The 15,793-nt window shown below is 44.7% G+C and overlaps 2 protein-coding genes across 2 annotated transcripts in view; one reads left to right on the top strand and one right to left on the bottom strand.

The window, feature by feature from the left end:
* Positions 1-15,793, top strand: part of LOC134396269 (uncharacterized) — a 298,553-nt gene that overhangs the window by 174,903 nt on the left and 107,857 nt on the right. The window lies entirely within an intron of this gene.
* Positions 4,605-15,793, bottom strand: part of LOC134396274 (zinc finger protein 420-like) — a 647,156-nt gene continuing 635,967 nt past the window's right edge. The window contains exon 8 of the mRNA XM_063122695.1: positions 4,605-6,103. Within this exon, the coding sequence (XP_062978765.1) occupies positions 4,841-6,103 (1,263 nt within the window). The 3' untranslated portion in view covers positions 4,605-4,840. The remainder of the gene's footprint in view (positions 6,104-15,793) is intronic.

Raw genomic sequence — 15,793 nt, 5'->3', positions numbered from 1 at the left:
TAAGTAAAGTGGTAGATCCCTCCTTTATGGAATTCATCAAAAAATATGAGATTTTACTTCTTCGAGGACATGGGCCAAAGAGGATCTATCTATAAATGGCTTTGCCTCCTACTCTTTAGATGCAACTCCTAGTAACAAAGGTGGGTGGCCCAAAGGAGGACTGGGTATTCTAATAGCTACAAGCATCAGGGCCTCCCTATCTAGATTGGAGCCCCTGTCTTATTTGGCCACCGCGTTGATTCTAAAGTGTAATGTATGTATGCCACCACATAGGGAAAAGCAATTGGTTAAAGAAGATTCGATGGCCTTGTAGGCCCCTTCCAACTCTGCTATTCTATGATTCTATGATTGGTTAAAGTTGGAGGAGTATATCAATAAGCTGACAGATTTGTATCCTGAAGCCTCGGTGATCATGGCTGGTGATCTTAATGCTTGAACTGGTCAGAATGATGCTGCCTTGTATGCCCATTTCCATGAACACCAGCCTGCAATAGAGGAGGCCCACCCCCTGCCTGATAGGCAATCTAAGGATAAGGGTTGCAATTACGCCGGCTTATGCCCCCTGTATCTGTTTCTGCCAACTCCAACATCTTCAACATCCATTCATTCATTGTTGGTGAATGTTCAGCTCTCATTTCTGTGCATACAACGCTCTCGGTGCCATTGTCATATATAGCAATAAAGTCCCCCCTTCTCTTTCAGCTGAACCATTAGTCCCAGTAGGAAGGCTCCTGTTTCATTTGTATGTTAGTCTTGAGAATTTTTTTGAATTCAAGAGTGTATTTGTATCCAGAATGCTTTGGCTTTTTTACAAGTCTACCAAAGATGATAAAACGTTCCTCCTCTTCCTAATTTCCAACAGTTTCCCAAGGGACTCTTATGCATTTTAGCCAACATTACAGGAGACATATACCATCTGCACATCATCTTATACAAATTCTCTTTAAGTCTTGAACATAATGTAAATTTCAAACTCCCCCCCAATATTCTCCCACTGTTCCATGGAAACGTTGTATCCAAAGTTTAGAGCCCATTTCATCATACAGTCTTTCACCTGCTCATCCTCCGTCTCGTACTTTAATAAAAGTTTATATATCTTTGAGATAACATGTTCATCATTTGGACATAATGTCATTTCAAATTCAGATTTTGATTGCTCAAACCCACCATTCTTTTGTCTATTTTAAACCTTTCCATGACTTGTGCACAAGGAAACCTAATTTGTACATACCAAAACACGTATGACCATCCTTAAGCAGTTCCTCCCTTGATTTTAACTTATATTCATCTTGTGACATTTGTAATACAACATTATATGTCAACCATTTAGGCATACTTGTCAATTCCCTTCTATAAATAGCCCCCTGGGCTGATACCCAAAGTGGTATTTTCTGACAGAACCTTGGTTTATATTTGTCCCATATTCTTAAAAAAGCACATTTTAGGTTATGATGACTAAATTCTACGTTAACGTTGGCTTTATCGTACCACAAATAGCCATGCCATCCAAATCTTAATTCGTGTCCTTCCAGTTCCAACAGTCTCCTATTTTTCAGCAACACCCAATCTTTCATCCACATTAAACAGCAGTCTGAGAAATACACTTTGAGGTCTGGTAGGCCCAGGCCTCCTCTTTCTTTGGCATCCTGCAATATTTTAATTTTAACTCTTGGCTTTTTTGATTGCCGTATAAACGTAGATCTCTCTCTCTCTGTCACTGCTCAAATGGTAAATCCAATGTTACAATAGGTATTGTTTGAAACAAAAATAACATTCTAGGCAAAACATTCATTTTAATTGTTGCAATTTTCCCCAAAAGTGACAGTTGAACCTTTTCCCTTCTTGCAAAATATTTTTTTAACTCCATTCCAAACCTTAACATAATTATTATGAAATAACATACAATTCATGTTTGTCAAAACAATTCCCAAATATTTTACCTTCTTTTCAACTTGAAAACCTGTCTTTTGTATCAAAATTTCGATATCCTTTAAAGGATCTTCCAGAGTCAAGACCAAATCATCTGCAAATGCCCTCAACTTATCTCTCTCTTTCTTTTATCTTTACTCCTCCAATTCTCTCAGCTTGTCTTATATCTGAATCCAGCAATTACAATACTAAAATAAACAGTAGCGGTGACAGTGGGCAGCCCTGTCTTGTCCCTCTCTATATTTCACGTGATTTGGACACATCTCCATTAATCATTATTTGTGTTTTTTGAGAGTTATGGATGGATTTCACCCACTTTATGACATTTACTCCAAAGTCCTGTTCTTCTAAGGTTCTAAGTAAAAAACTCCAACTAAAGTTGTAAAATGCTTTCTCTGCAACCACGATATTTTGCCAGATATTCCACAACATTTAAAACCATTCTTACATTGTCTCCCATCTGTCTTTTGGTAAGAAGCCACCTTGATCCTCATGAATGAATTTTTGTAGGACTTTCTTCAGTCTTTCCGCCAAGGTTGCTGTGAATAACTTATAATCGTTATTTAATAGGGATATTTGGTGATTCGAAATTTCTTTGGTTCACTAAAATTCACCCCCCCCCCCATATCCCATACTGTTGATAGTTGTCGTTGAAGCACTTTAATTTGTTGAAGAACACTTGCCTTTCCAGGTGTTTTCCTCAGGTCTTCTTCTTGTGCACCTTCAGAGAAGATAGGACAAAGCACAGGCAATTCTCCTCTGATCGGTAGACAATACTGACAGAAAGGAGTCTCTAGCACTGGTGACCTGCAAAGTGTGCGCAAAGTTCATGTTCCTGCCTGAACTCGACATGAAGAGGAAACTCCCTGGAAAAGGGTGACAGTTAGGAGCAGAAGAACTAGAAGGCATTCTACACTGGTGTAACAATTAGAGTTTAACAACCACTTTCAGCTACTGGAGGATGCCACTGGAGGACAGTCAGCAGAGGAAGAATTACAGGAGACACCACGCAGCACTGAACAAGACTCAGAAGATCAGTCGACCAAGAATAAGAGAAGAGTAGTTGTTGTGGCTAAACCTGAGAATGAGCTGAGATTAGGGAGAGATGCTAAAAGCAATAAAAAGGCTTTCTCCAGATACGTGAATAGTAAAACACACAGGAAAGAAATGGTGGTTCAACTGCTTAACGAGGATGGGTAATTGATAACAGATGACAAAGAAAAGGCTGAAGTGCTCAATTCCTATTTTGGCTCAGTCTTCTCCCAAAAGCAGGTCTATGATCCCCCTGGAAAAAGTGACGCAGAAGTTGAGGGGGCAGGATTGCAGTCTGAGAGTGATAAACAAATAGTCAAAGAACACCTAATTTCCTTGAATGAGTTCAAATCTCCAGGGCCCGATGAACTGCATCCTAGAGTAATGAAGGACCTAGCGGAAGAACTCTCAGAACCGCTGTCTATTATCTTTGCGAAATCATGGAAGACGGGTGAAGTGCCGTATGTCTGGAGGAGGGCTAACGTTGTCGCTTTTTCAAACAGGGCAAAAAGGAGGAACCTGGGAAAAGACAGACCAGTCAGTCTGACATCCATCCCTGGGAAAATTCTGGAGCAGATTATAAAGAAGTCAATCTGGAAGCATCTTGAAAACAATGCAATGATTACTAGGAGTCAACAGGGATTTGTCAAGAACAAATCCTGTCAGACTAATCTGATCTCATTGTAACCTCCCTTGTGGATTGTGAGTATGCTGTGGACATCATATATCTTGACTTAAGCAAACTTTTGACAAAGTGACCCATGATATTCTGATTTAACAAAAGAGCTAAAAGTGGGCTAGATGGAACAACTATTAGGTAGATACATAGTTGGCTACAGAATCAGACTCAAAGAATGGTTATCAATGGTACCTTCTCAATCCGGGGGGAGGTTAGGAGTGGGGTACCGCAGGGCTCAGTCCTGGGCCCAGTGCTCTTCAACATATTTATTAAATGTTGAAGGAGGTGCAGGGAACGCTTATCAAATTTGCAGATGACACCAAATTGGGTGGGATAGCTAATACCCTGGAAGACAGACACAAACTTCAAAGTGATCTTGCTAGGCTGGAGTGCTGGGCTGAAAACAACAGGATGAAATTGAATAGGGATAAATGCCAAGTTCTACATCTAGGAAATAGAAACCAAAGGCACATTTACAAGAGGGGGGATACGTGACTCAGCAATACTACAAACGAGAAGTACCTTGGATTTGTTCTAGATCACAAGCTGAATATGAGCCAACAGTGTGATGTGGTTGCAAAAAAGGCAAATGCTATTTTGGGCTGCTTTAAAAGAAGTATAGCTTCCAAAGATCATGAGGTACTGGTTGCCCTCTATGGGGCCGTGGCTATACACATCTTGAGTATTTCACCCAGTTCTGCGCAACACACTTCAAGAAGGATGCAGACAAGCTGGAGCGTGTTCAGAAGAGGGCAACCAGGTCTAGAAACAAGGCCCTATGAGGAGAGACTGAAAGAACTGGGCATGTTTACCCTGGAGAAGAAGATGGAGGGGAGATATGATAGCACTCCTCAATGACTTGAAAGGTTGTCACACAGAGGAGGGCCAGGATCTCTTCTCGATCCTCCCAGAGCGCAGGACACGGAATAAAGGGCTCAAGTTACAGGAAGGCAGATTCCGGCTGGACATCAGGAAAAACTTCCTGACTGTTAGAGCAGTACGACACTGGAATCAGTTACTTTGGAAGGTTGTGGGCTGTCCCACACTAGAGGCCTTCAAGAGGCAGCTGGACAACCATCTGTCAGGTATGTTTTAGGGTGGATTCCTGCATTGAGCAGGGGGGTTGGACATGATGGCCCTGTAGGTCCCTTCCAACTCTACTATTTTATGATGCTATAAATACTACACTGAGCACTTATACTACTTCTCCCCAGTGTGAATTCTTTGATGCTGCTTAAGGCTTGAGCTCCGAGCAAAGGTCTTCCCACACTCTATGCAATTATAGGGCTTCTCCCCAGTGTGAATTCGTTGATGCTCCTTAAGGCTGGTGCTGTGTGCAAAGGTCTTCCCGCATTCTAAGCATTTATAGGGCTTCTCTCCAGTGTGAATTACTTGATGCCGCTTAAGGTGTGCGCTCTGAGCAAAGGTCTTCCCACACTCAAAGCATTTATAGGGCTTCTCCTCAGTGTGAATTCGTTGATGCTCCTTAAGGCTTGAGCACCGAGCAAAGTTTTTCCCACAGTTTAAGCATTTATAGGGCTTCTCCCCAGTGTGAATTCGTTGATGCAGCTTAAAGCTGCTTCTGTGTGCAAAGGTCTTCCCACACTCTATGCAATTATAGGGCTTCTCCCCAGTGTGAATTCTTTGATGCAGCTTAAGGCTGGTGCTGTGTGCAAAGGTCTTCCTGCATTCTAAGCATTTATAGGGCTTCTCTCCAGTGTGAATTACTTGATGCAGCTTAAGGTGTGTGCTCTTAGCAAAGGTCTTCCCACACTCAAAGCATTTATAGGGCTTCTCCCCAGTGTGAATTCTTTGATGCAGCTTAAGGCTGCTGCTGTGTGCAAAGGTCTTCCTGCATTCTAAGCATTTATAGGGCTTCTCTCCAGTGTGAATTACTTGATGCTGCTTAAGGTGTGTGCTCTTAGCAAAGGTCTTCCCACACTCAAAGCATTTATAGGGCTTCTCCTCAGTGTGAATTCGTTGATGCTCCTTAAGGCTTGAGCTCTGAGCAAAGTTTTTCCCACAGTTTAAGCATTTAAAGGGCTTCTCCCCAGTGTGAATTCTTTGATGCAGCTTAAGGCTGGTGCTGTGTGCAAAGGTCTTCCTGCATTCTAAGCATTTATAGGGCTTCTCTCCAGTGTGAATTACTTGATGCCGCTTAAGGTGTGTGCTCTTAGCAAAGGTCTTCCCACACTCAAAGCATTTATAGGGCTTCTCCTCAGTGTGAATTCGTTGATGCTCCTTAAGGCTTGAGCTCTGAGCAAAGTTTTTCCCACAGTTTAAGCATTTAAAGGGCTTCTCCCCAGTGTGAATTCCTTGATGCAGCTTAAGGCTGGTGCTGTGAGCAAAGGTCTTCCCGCATTCTAAGCATTTATAGGGCTTCTCTCCAGTGTGAATTACTTGATGCCGCTTAAGGTGTGTGCTCTGAGCAAAGGTCTTTCCACACTCAAAGCATTTATAGGGCTTCTCCCCAGTGTGAATTCCTTGATGCAGCTTAAAGCTGCCGCTGTGTGCAAAGGTCTTCCCACACTCTATGCAATTATAGGGCTTCTCCCCAGTGTGAATTCTTTGATGCTGCTTAAGTTGTGAGTTGAAAGAGAATTGTTTTTCACACACTAAGCACTGAAACCTTTGATATTTGTTAGAATGAATCTTCTGAGTTTTACTCTGTTTCTTCCTTTTACGAATGTTCTTTTTACTTGGTGCTTCTAGTATTGGAGTTTCACAGACATCTGATCCTTCAAAAGAAATGGATTCGTTTCTCCTTTTCTCTTCAGTTTCAGTTTTCCTTCTCTGGTGTGGGCCATTTTTCTTGCTCTCCCTGTGATCACCTGCAAGTATAAACACAGAAATAGTCTTGGAACAAAACAAACGGTTGCTGATTTCATTCACAGGATAAAAAAAAATAATCACTGGTGAGGCAGATCCTTCTAAAGATATTAAATATCCCGATGATCAATAGAACGGAGAACTAGACTGCCATACAATGCTTTCATTTATATGGAATAACTCATATAAAGTAGTTGAGAGAATAAATGAACAACATAAAATACTGTAAAAATGAAAGACACTTAAAATCTGCCATTTTCTCCTAGCTGATCATTTAACTGGGAACTGGAAAGTGGGAATTCAACCCTAATGGTTATTTTCAATGTCTACTTATATCTTAAAATGAAAAGCAAACTGTCCAGAGCTGTCTTCTGAAAAGGCTTAACTCTCCTCTCCTCCATGGAGATCATTAAAATAATATCTGTAACATCTTCAATATTATGCAGATGCAATTAGAGCAGCAAAGTAAGATTGGTTGGCAGCCATCTCTGCCACAGAGCAAGTCCATCAATGGGCTTTTCTCAATGTTTTGTCAGGTCTTCGGAGTCAATGACAGTTGTATTCTGCACTGATACAAAGAACGAAGAGCTGAAATTCCACCTTCCAGGATCTGGCAGGAAGGCAGAGAGGGAGCCTTACCCAGAGGAATCCCATTCCTTACCCAGAGAGGCCAGGATCCCACGATTCTCCTCCATGACTTCTTTGTGCAGAGTCCTCTGGCCTGGATCCAGCAGAGCCCACTCCTCCTCCGAGAAATGCACGGCCACCTCCTCATAGGTCACCGGACCCTGAAAGAAGAAGAAGAAATGAAGTTCTCTTTAAGCATTATGTAGCAATCCATGAAGACAAGGATGGTGAGGTCTTCTTTCTGAATGCCAAAGCATTGTGAGTGACATTGAAGGCCTTCCCAGCAGCCATCTTGGAGAAGAGCAAAGGCTAAAGGGGCAGGTTCTTCCAGGACCAAAGAGAAGTGCAGGGGACGGAGGCCCCCAGGACTCCCCTACCTGCCCAGGCTGTGCAGAAACCGCTTCCACTCCACCGCCAAGCGAACGAGGCCCAAAAGGACCCCCCAGGAGCAGTTCACTTCCCCTGCCGGTTGTTTTGCTCCCTGTGAGGAAGGTAAAGAAGGTGGGAAGGTGAGAAGGTAAGTTAACATTCTTAACTATTCCCATTTTCATTGTTTATTTTCAGTGTTTATTTATTTATTGCATTTGTTTACCATACCATAGCCGAAGCACTTAAAAACAATATCCAAATATTTAAAACTGCGTAAACATACAATATACACTTACATATAAAACTACTATAAGTAGTAAAACTACTATTATTAGATTGTAAGCCTATGCGGCAGGGTCTTGCTATTTACTGTTTTACTCTGTACAGCACCATGTACATTGATGGTGCTATATAAATAAATTAATAATAATAATAATAATAATAATAATAATAATAATAATAATAATAATAATATAACAAGTTTTAAAACTATGGCCCTATAAAAACAGACCCAGGCTAATTAATTACATATTGCTAATTACATATTGCTTGACCTGGCACTGAAAAGATAACACTGTCGGTGCCACGTGACCCACATTGGGCAGATTGTTGCACAGTTGGGGGCCACCACAGAGAAGGCCTCTCCCTTGTTGTCGTCCTCCAATCTTCCCTCTGAGTAGGCGCCTGGAGGAGGACCTTAGTTGGTGAGTGTGTAAGACCCACTCCAGGAAGCGGACCAGAGTGGGTCTGATACCCTCGAACCACGTTACTAAACAACATTTCCTTTTTGAGTATCTCCCCCAGCAAAATCAGGCTCAGGGAGGACATTAAGACAGCTCATGCACTTCAGGTGTAATTGAGGAAGGGAGACCATGGGGAAATACGTCCACTAATCCTTACCCCGGGAGGAGGGTCCTCCGTCCCCCTCCTGCAAGATCCGCCCATCCAGCGGCCTCTGTGTGATGCCCGGTGGAGCCTTCTCTGCCTCAGGGAAATCTGTGGGTGCTCTGGCCAACATCCCCTGGACCTGGAGCAGGAGGGAGGATTCCAGGAAGAGAAGAGGGATTAGAGATGGAAAGAAATGGCTCAGGTCAAGGTCAAGGGCAGCATTTCCCAATCGCTTTACCTTTCAGGTCTCCTTCTAAAGTTGATCTACCATCCAAGCCACACAGAACAGGAACTTGTGTCTTTGTCAGTGGGCTAAGAGTTAAACCCTGATATCCAGCATTTTCCACTGTAACCACGGCAGCTTTGGTGTCTACAAATGCTATTCCCCTCCTTCCCCAGAACTTCACAAACCCATTCATTTCTCCTGTGATCATAAGAACGTAAGAAGAGCACAAGCAGGACATGAGTGCAACAGTACCCTCCTGCCCACGTTCCCCAGAAACTGGTGTACATATAATCATAGAGTTGGAAGGGGCCTACAAGGCCATCGAGTCCAACCCCTAATCCACCCTAAAGAATACCTGAAAGATGGTTGTCCAGCTGCCTCTTGAATGCCTCTAGCATGGGAGAGCCCACAACCTCCCTAGGTAACTGATTCCATTGTCATACTGCTCTAACAGTCAGGAAGTTTTTCCTGATGTCCAGCTGGAATCTGGCTTCCTTTAACTTGAGCCCATTATTCCATGTCCTGCACTCTGGGAGGATCGAGAAGAGATCCTGGCCCTCCTCTGTGTCACAACTTTGAAGTATTTGAAGAGTGCTACCATGTCTTCCCTCGATCTTCTCTTCTCCAGGCTAAACATGCCCAGTTCTTTCAGTCTCTCTTCATAGGGCTTTGTTTCCAGACCTCTGATCATCCTGGTTGTAGGTCAACAGTTCCACCCATAAAACCCTTGGCAAGGACAAATTCATCACACCTTCTGCAAGAATCGCTTTCTGGATTGCGGAGAGTGCTCACCCTCCTGCCCAGGTGTTGAGCTGGATGTGTTGCCTGCACCTTCTAGCCCAGAAGACAAGACAGGCAGAATGGTAGCTTTATCCAGCCGCAACAAACAGGTCTAATGCGTTGAGCAGAACGCCAGACACCCCTCCAGTATCCAGCAGAAGATGGGAAGCGCTGCAGCCGAAATTCAGGGTGTGTTGGAGATGGACTGCAACATTGCATGGTGGTTCTATGGATGGATGTGTTGACCTACAACAGGTAGAGCTGTGAAGGCTAAGGGGGTTATTTCAATTGGGAGAAACCTATAGAGTTGATAGGCATCAGGACTGGATTTTCACCGCACATTCCTATGCATGCTCAAGATTTGAGCTAGTAGCCATGGGTAGCCTTCTCCTCCAGACATTTATCCAACCCCCTTTTGAAGCCATCCAGATTGGCAGCCAACACTTCATCTTGTGGTAGTGAGTTCCATAATTTAATTACGTGCTGTGTGAAGAAGTCCTTCCTTTTATTTGTCCTGGATCTCCCACCAATCAGTTTCATGGGATGACCCCACTGGGTTCTAGTATTTTGAGAAAGGGAGGAAAATGTCTCCCTATCCACATTCTCCATACCATACAGGGTTGTTGTTGTGAAGATAACATGGAGAGGAGGGGGATTATGTACACCGCCTTGGGTTCCATGGGAGGAAAAACGGTGAGATATAAATGTAATTAATAAATAAAATGAGAGATCAAAATGAGAGATCCTACTTTACACTGGGAGAAGCCAATTGGATGCCCATGGTCACCTGTGTGTTCCCAGACACCGTTCTTGAAATCTTCAGTATGGCCCCTCAACTTGTTTTTTAAATTAACAAAGTGGTTTTTTAAAAAAATATTATTACCAGCAGCTGCACTTGCTTCATAGAATGGGACCCCCATACCTGACGGAACGCCTCTCCCGACACGAACCTACCTGTACACTGCGCTCAACATCTAAGATCCTCCTCCGAGTGCCTCCTCTGAGGGAAGCTCGGCGGATGGCAACAAGGGAGAGGGCCTTTTCGCTGGTGTCCCCTCGATTGTGGAATGATCTCCCCGATGAGGCTCGCCTGGCACCAACATTGTTATCTTTCAGGCGCCACGTCAAGACTTTTCTCCCAGGCATTTAACTATATTTCACAATGCTCAGTTTGTTTTTAACAGCCCCCAGAACTGTTGTTTTTAAATGGATACTGTTTTTATGTTTTTGATGGTTTTAAATTTTGTATACTTTTTTTTTAATGTTTACTGTTTTTAACCTTTATGAACAGAGAGCTTCAGCTATGGGGCGGTATATAAATTAAATAAATATAAATAAATAAATATATAAGATGTTTATGATAGTAATTGTAGAGCAGGTGATAAAGCCAAGCAGACATGTGGTTTGAGGTAACAAAACAAAATGTTTATTTTTGTTTAGCTGTTCTTAGTTACTTCAAATTCAAGTTAACCTGCTTAATCTACTAGTTTTTATTAAAACTGTAATCTTAAGACTCTTAAAATCTTTTCACCTTTCACTCTCCACACCACTGACAATCCTAATGACATTTTTATTAAATGTTGAAGGAGGTACAGGGAACGCTTATCAAGTTAGCAGATGACACCAAATTGGGTGGGATGGATAATACCTTGGAAGATCTTGATGGGCTAGAGTGCTGGGCTGAATGAAATTGAAGAGGGATAAATGCCAAGTTCTACATTTAGGAAATAGAAACATTTACAAGAGGGGGGATACTTGACTCAGCAATACTACAAACAAGAAGAATATTGGAATTGTTGTAGATCACAAGCTGAATATGAGCCAACAGTGTGATGTGGCTGCAAAAAAAGCAAATGCTATTTTGGGCTGCTTTAAAAGAAATACAGCTTCCAAATCGCATGAGGTACTGGTTCCCCTTTATGCGGCCCTGGCTATGTCACATCTTGAGTGTTTTGCCCAATTCTGCGCAACACACTTCAAGAAGGATGCAGACAAGCTGGAGCATGTTCAGAGGATGATCAGGGGCCTGGAAACAAAGCCCTATGAGGAGAGACCGAAAGAACTGGGCATGGTTAGCCTGAAGAAGAGAAGATTGAGGGGAGACATGAGAGCACTCTTCAAAAAATTAAAAGGTTGTCACACAGAGGAGGGCCAGGATCTCTTCTCGATCCTCCCAGAGTGCAGGACATGGAATAACGGGCTCAAGTTAAAGGAAGCCAGATTCCAGCTGCACATCAGGAAAAACTTCCTGACTGTTAGAGCAGTATGACAATGGAATCAGTTGCTTGGCGAGGTAGTGAGCTTTCCCACACTAGAGGCCTTCAAGAGGCAGCTGGACATCCATCTGTCAGGGATGCTTTAGGGGGGATTCCTGCATTGAGCAGGGGGTTGTACTCAATGGCCTTGTAGGCCCCTTCCAACTCTGCTATTCTATGATTCTATAAGCAAAGTGCTAGAACACCAGCCAGAAGGAAAGACAGAACCTTCCAGACAGTCCCTGAAATCCAGCATTTTCCACTGTAAACACGGGAGGTTGGTGTCTACAAATGCTATTCCTGTTCTGTTGGGAGGACTCTGACACCAGTTGAAGAAGGATCCCCTCCTTCCCAGAACTTCACAAACCCATTCACTTCTCCTCTCGTCATGAGAAACTAAGAAGAGCCGTTCTGGATCAGAACAAGGGTCCATCTAGTCCAGCATTCTCTCCCCACTATGGTTCTTCACCTGAAGGTAGGATATAGCCATCAGGACTAGTAGCCATTCACAGCCTTCTCCTCCAGGATTTTGTCTAACCCCCATTTTAAACCATCTAAATTGGTGGCCATCACTACGTCCTCTGGTAGGGAACTGCATATTTTAACCATCCAGTGTTAGCTTAACTATCCTCCAATGAGGGCCTGCTCTACACGTGAAGAGCAACTATACTTGGGGATTGGACCATTGGAAATTGGGGCATCCCTTCCTTGAAGGACATGTAAAATAAAGTTGAGATAAGTATTAAGAACACAGTCCCAGTTAGTTATCAAGATGAAATGCTCTCACCTGCTCTTGGTCCTCTGCCTGGCTCAGGAGGAAGCCTTCTGCCAGGGCCACCGCCTGGGAACTGGTCTCCGCTCCACATTCTCTGACCCAGCTCTCCAGCTCTGGGGGCAGGACAGCCAGGAAATTCTCCAGGACCACCAGGTCCAGCATCTGAGCTTTCGTGTGCTTTTCTGGCTTCAGCCACTGGCAGCAAAGGTGGTGGAGACGGCTGCAAACCCCTCGGGGCCCCATGGCCTCCTGGTAGCGGAACCTCCTGAAGCTCTGGCACTCTACGTCTGAGCAGGTGTTGCTCCCAGGGTGGTCCTCCTGCACTCTTCCTTCCCAAGGCTCTGCCCTGCTCCCTTCCTGGATGTTGCAGGAGACGGTTTCTGGTTCAGGGCCTGCAAAGCTTTGCTCTTCCATCTTCACGCTCTTCTCCATCTCTGATCCCACCAGGACTCGAAAGGTCTCCTTCCTTGGCTGCCAATTTCTCCTTTGAGGCAGGGACTGCACTATAGGAATGAAACGGAGTTTGTGAAGGAGGCACACAAGGTAGACCTGGGTTCACGTTCCCAACCCAGCCGTCCCCTTCCCACCAGATCCCAGTGAAACACTGGAACTGGAGCCAGTTCACCTGAAAATAACCACACTTCACCATGGCTTCAGGCAATTTATTAAATCAGAGTAAGCCCCTGAGCGTACGAACAATTAACAGGAGACAGGGGAGGGTGTGTGGGGAAAACAGTCTAAAAGTTACAATGAAACTAAAAGGCCACAGCAGAAATTAAACAACTTTAAAAGAGCAATAAAAGCCACATCACGGCAAGCCTTAGAGTCAGAGCGACCCAAAGAGAGACAAGAAATCCTGGCTACCTAATACCTGATGGCACGGGGGTCCCTTCACAAGCCTTCAGGGCCCCGAACAACATGACCCTTCCCCAAATAAACAGAGACCATGAACTGGAAACTGACTAACTTATCCCCCCAACTAAGCAGGTGGGGTGGCCCGGCTCCACCAATCCACAAACAGCATGCTCTCCAGGGCTCCCGGAGAGGAGAGAAGGTTTATAAGGGAATTAAATGCAGAAGGATGTCACATCCGGAAGCAAAATGTGAAACACACAATGACTTACAGAGAAATACATGTGTACGCTCTGCAAAACACACTGCAGTTTAACTCCTCCTAAGGCGTGTCAGAAAACAATTTGTAAAGAGTTCCAGACCCAGCTAGCAGCAGTTGAATTGCTTCTGAGCTCTAGTTAAACTTCCACCGGAGCAAAGTAGATAGATGCAATGATCATAGAATAGTAGAGTTGGAAGGGGCCTACAAGGCCATCGAGTCCAACCCCCTGCTCAATGCAGGAATCCACCCTAAAGCATCCCTGACAGATGGTTGTCCAGCTGCCTCTTGAAGGCCTCTAGTGTGGGAGAGCCCACAACCTCCCTAGGTCACTGATTCCATTGTCGTACTGCTCTAACAGTCAGGAAGTTTTTCCTGATGTCCAGCTGGAATCTGGCTTCCTTTAACTTGAGCCCGTTATTCCGTGTCCTGCACTTTGGGAGGATTGAGAAGAGATCCTGGCCCTCCTCTGTGTGACAACCTTTGAATTATTTGAAGAGCGCTATCCTGTCTCCCTTCAATCTTCTCCCCTCCAGGCTAAACATGCCCAGTTCTTTGAAAAGCTTTCAACAGCATAACAGTATAGTCTAAACTATGTCTCATGGTTTTTGGCAGCTGAAGTTACGTTCAGTCGTATCAGGATAGAAGGAACATTCTGCATCTTGCAGAGATGCCAAAACTTACAGTGATAATGAGATAAGGTCAACCGCTATGTTTATGTTGGAATGGAAACCTTTGATAGAATATCTGAAAGAGGCAGAGAAAAAGGATGTATTTGTTCACGGATTTTATTGTTACTATTATTATTTTATTTTATTATTGATATATAAATGGTCATTAAAGAATTAATGGGCATTTTTGGCATGAAGAGGGCAAAAAATGTACTTTAACCGCACCCTTAAATGTTTTTAGTGTAGTTGTAGTTTTTATATGTATACCTTTGTTTGTATGTATTATATGTAATGTTTGTCTATGTGCTGTTGGGAAATAAAAAGTTTAAATGTAAAAAAGAAAAGGTTATGAGGAACATTCTGGAGGAGTAAAACACACATTGAAACTTCTTCTCATGGAGGCCTGTAGTTCATGATCCTGCATTGAGAGCAGGTCTGAGTCCATCTCAGGCTCCAGAAAGGAAAACCTTCGGCCCTCCAGGAAATAAGAGGTCTGCTGGTGAGCCAGAGTTTCTCTCCCAATCCATCCCAGGGCTCCCTTTCTATGCCTTCTCTGCAACCAGCACTTGAACCCCAAAATTGCACCAGAGTAACACCGATTTCTCCCCACTCTCAGGATGTGAACATCGGGCTCACTTAACACATCAAAGAGGGACGTCCTAAAACCAGCAGCAGGCTCCCTTCTTAATCAACAAAAGCGCCCCAGGTTTTATTTCGAAGGCCTCGTGACCAAAGTGACTCGTTAATTTTGCTTATTCACTAGGTTTAAATCAGGGAGAAGAAACCAAACCAAAAATGCAATGCAAACAGGACACCAGGGCAGCCTTTTGCACACAGGGGGGACATTCCTCCTCCCCACCCGGGATCTTTCCTCTTGTGTCCCTCCCAGACCCCCCTTTCTCCAGCCTTCCCTTCCGCGATCCCCTAGTTATGGGGAGGGAAGGAGGTGCAAGGCAGGGGGGTCTTCTGGAGGGGCCCCAAGTGGGTCAGTCCCCTGGGGAGGGCTCGGGGCTCCCTCTCTCTTCCCACCCACCCCCTGTCCTGGGGGGCTCCTTCCTCTGCCCCCTCCCCCCTGGGACCCCCCCTTGCAATCTGCACTCACCGGCTCCTTTGCAGGGGAAAAGAGGCTGCAGACGAAGGACACACGAAGCTCGCAGGAGCAGGGGGGGAATCCCAGGCTCCTTTGCAATGGGGGGGGAGGAAGTGTGGGGCAGGAAGGGAGGGGCCTCATCCAGCCTTTCCTCTAGGACTCAGCCCCCTCTCCTCCTCTTTAACCCTTGCATGGAGGCAGCACTAGAGAGCCGCAGAGGCTCCTGGGAGAGACACGGACCTGGGAAGGGGTTTTTTTCCACGGGAGTCTTTTCTCCCCCCAGCAGCATCGCCCCCCATCTGCTCCTGGGGGCTTCGCGGGATCCACAGCCGTTTCCCCTTTGAGTGTGCAAAGCAGCCATGGGAGCCCTCCCTCCCTCCGTCCTGCCTGCCCTTGCTGCAGAACAGCGTTCCCCAACCTGGTGCCCTTCAGAACTCTAAACACGAATAGATGCTCTAAAAAGAGAGAGGTCAAGTAGGGTGACCCTGAGAAAAGGAGGACAGGGCTCCTGTATCTTTAGCAGTTGCATAGA

The sequence above is a fragment of the Elgaria multicarinata genome, chromosome 3, assembly GCF_023053635.1.
Source record: "Elgaria multicarinata webbii isolate HBS135686 ecotype San Diego chromosome 3, rElgMul1.1.pri, whole genome shotgun sequence".
NCBI lineage: Eukaryota > Metazoa > Chordata > Lepidosauria > Squamata > Anguidae > Elgaria > Elgaria multicarinata.
This window is presented reverse-complemented; position numbering and strand designations above follow the sequence as displayed.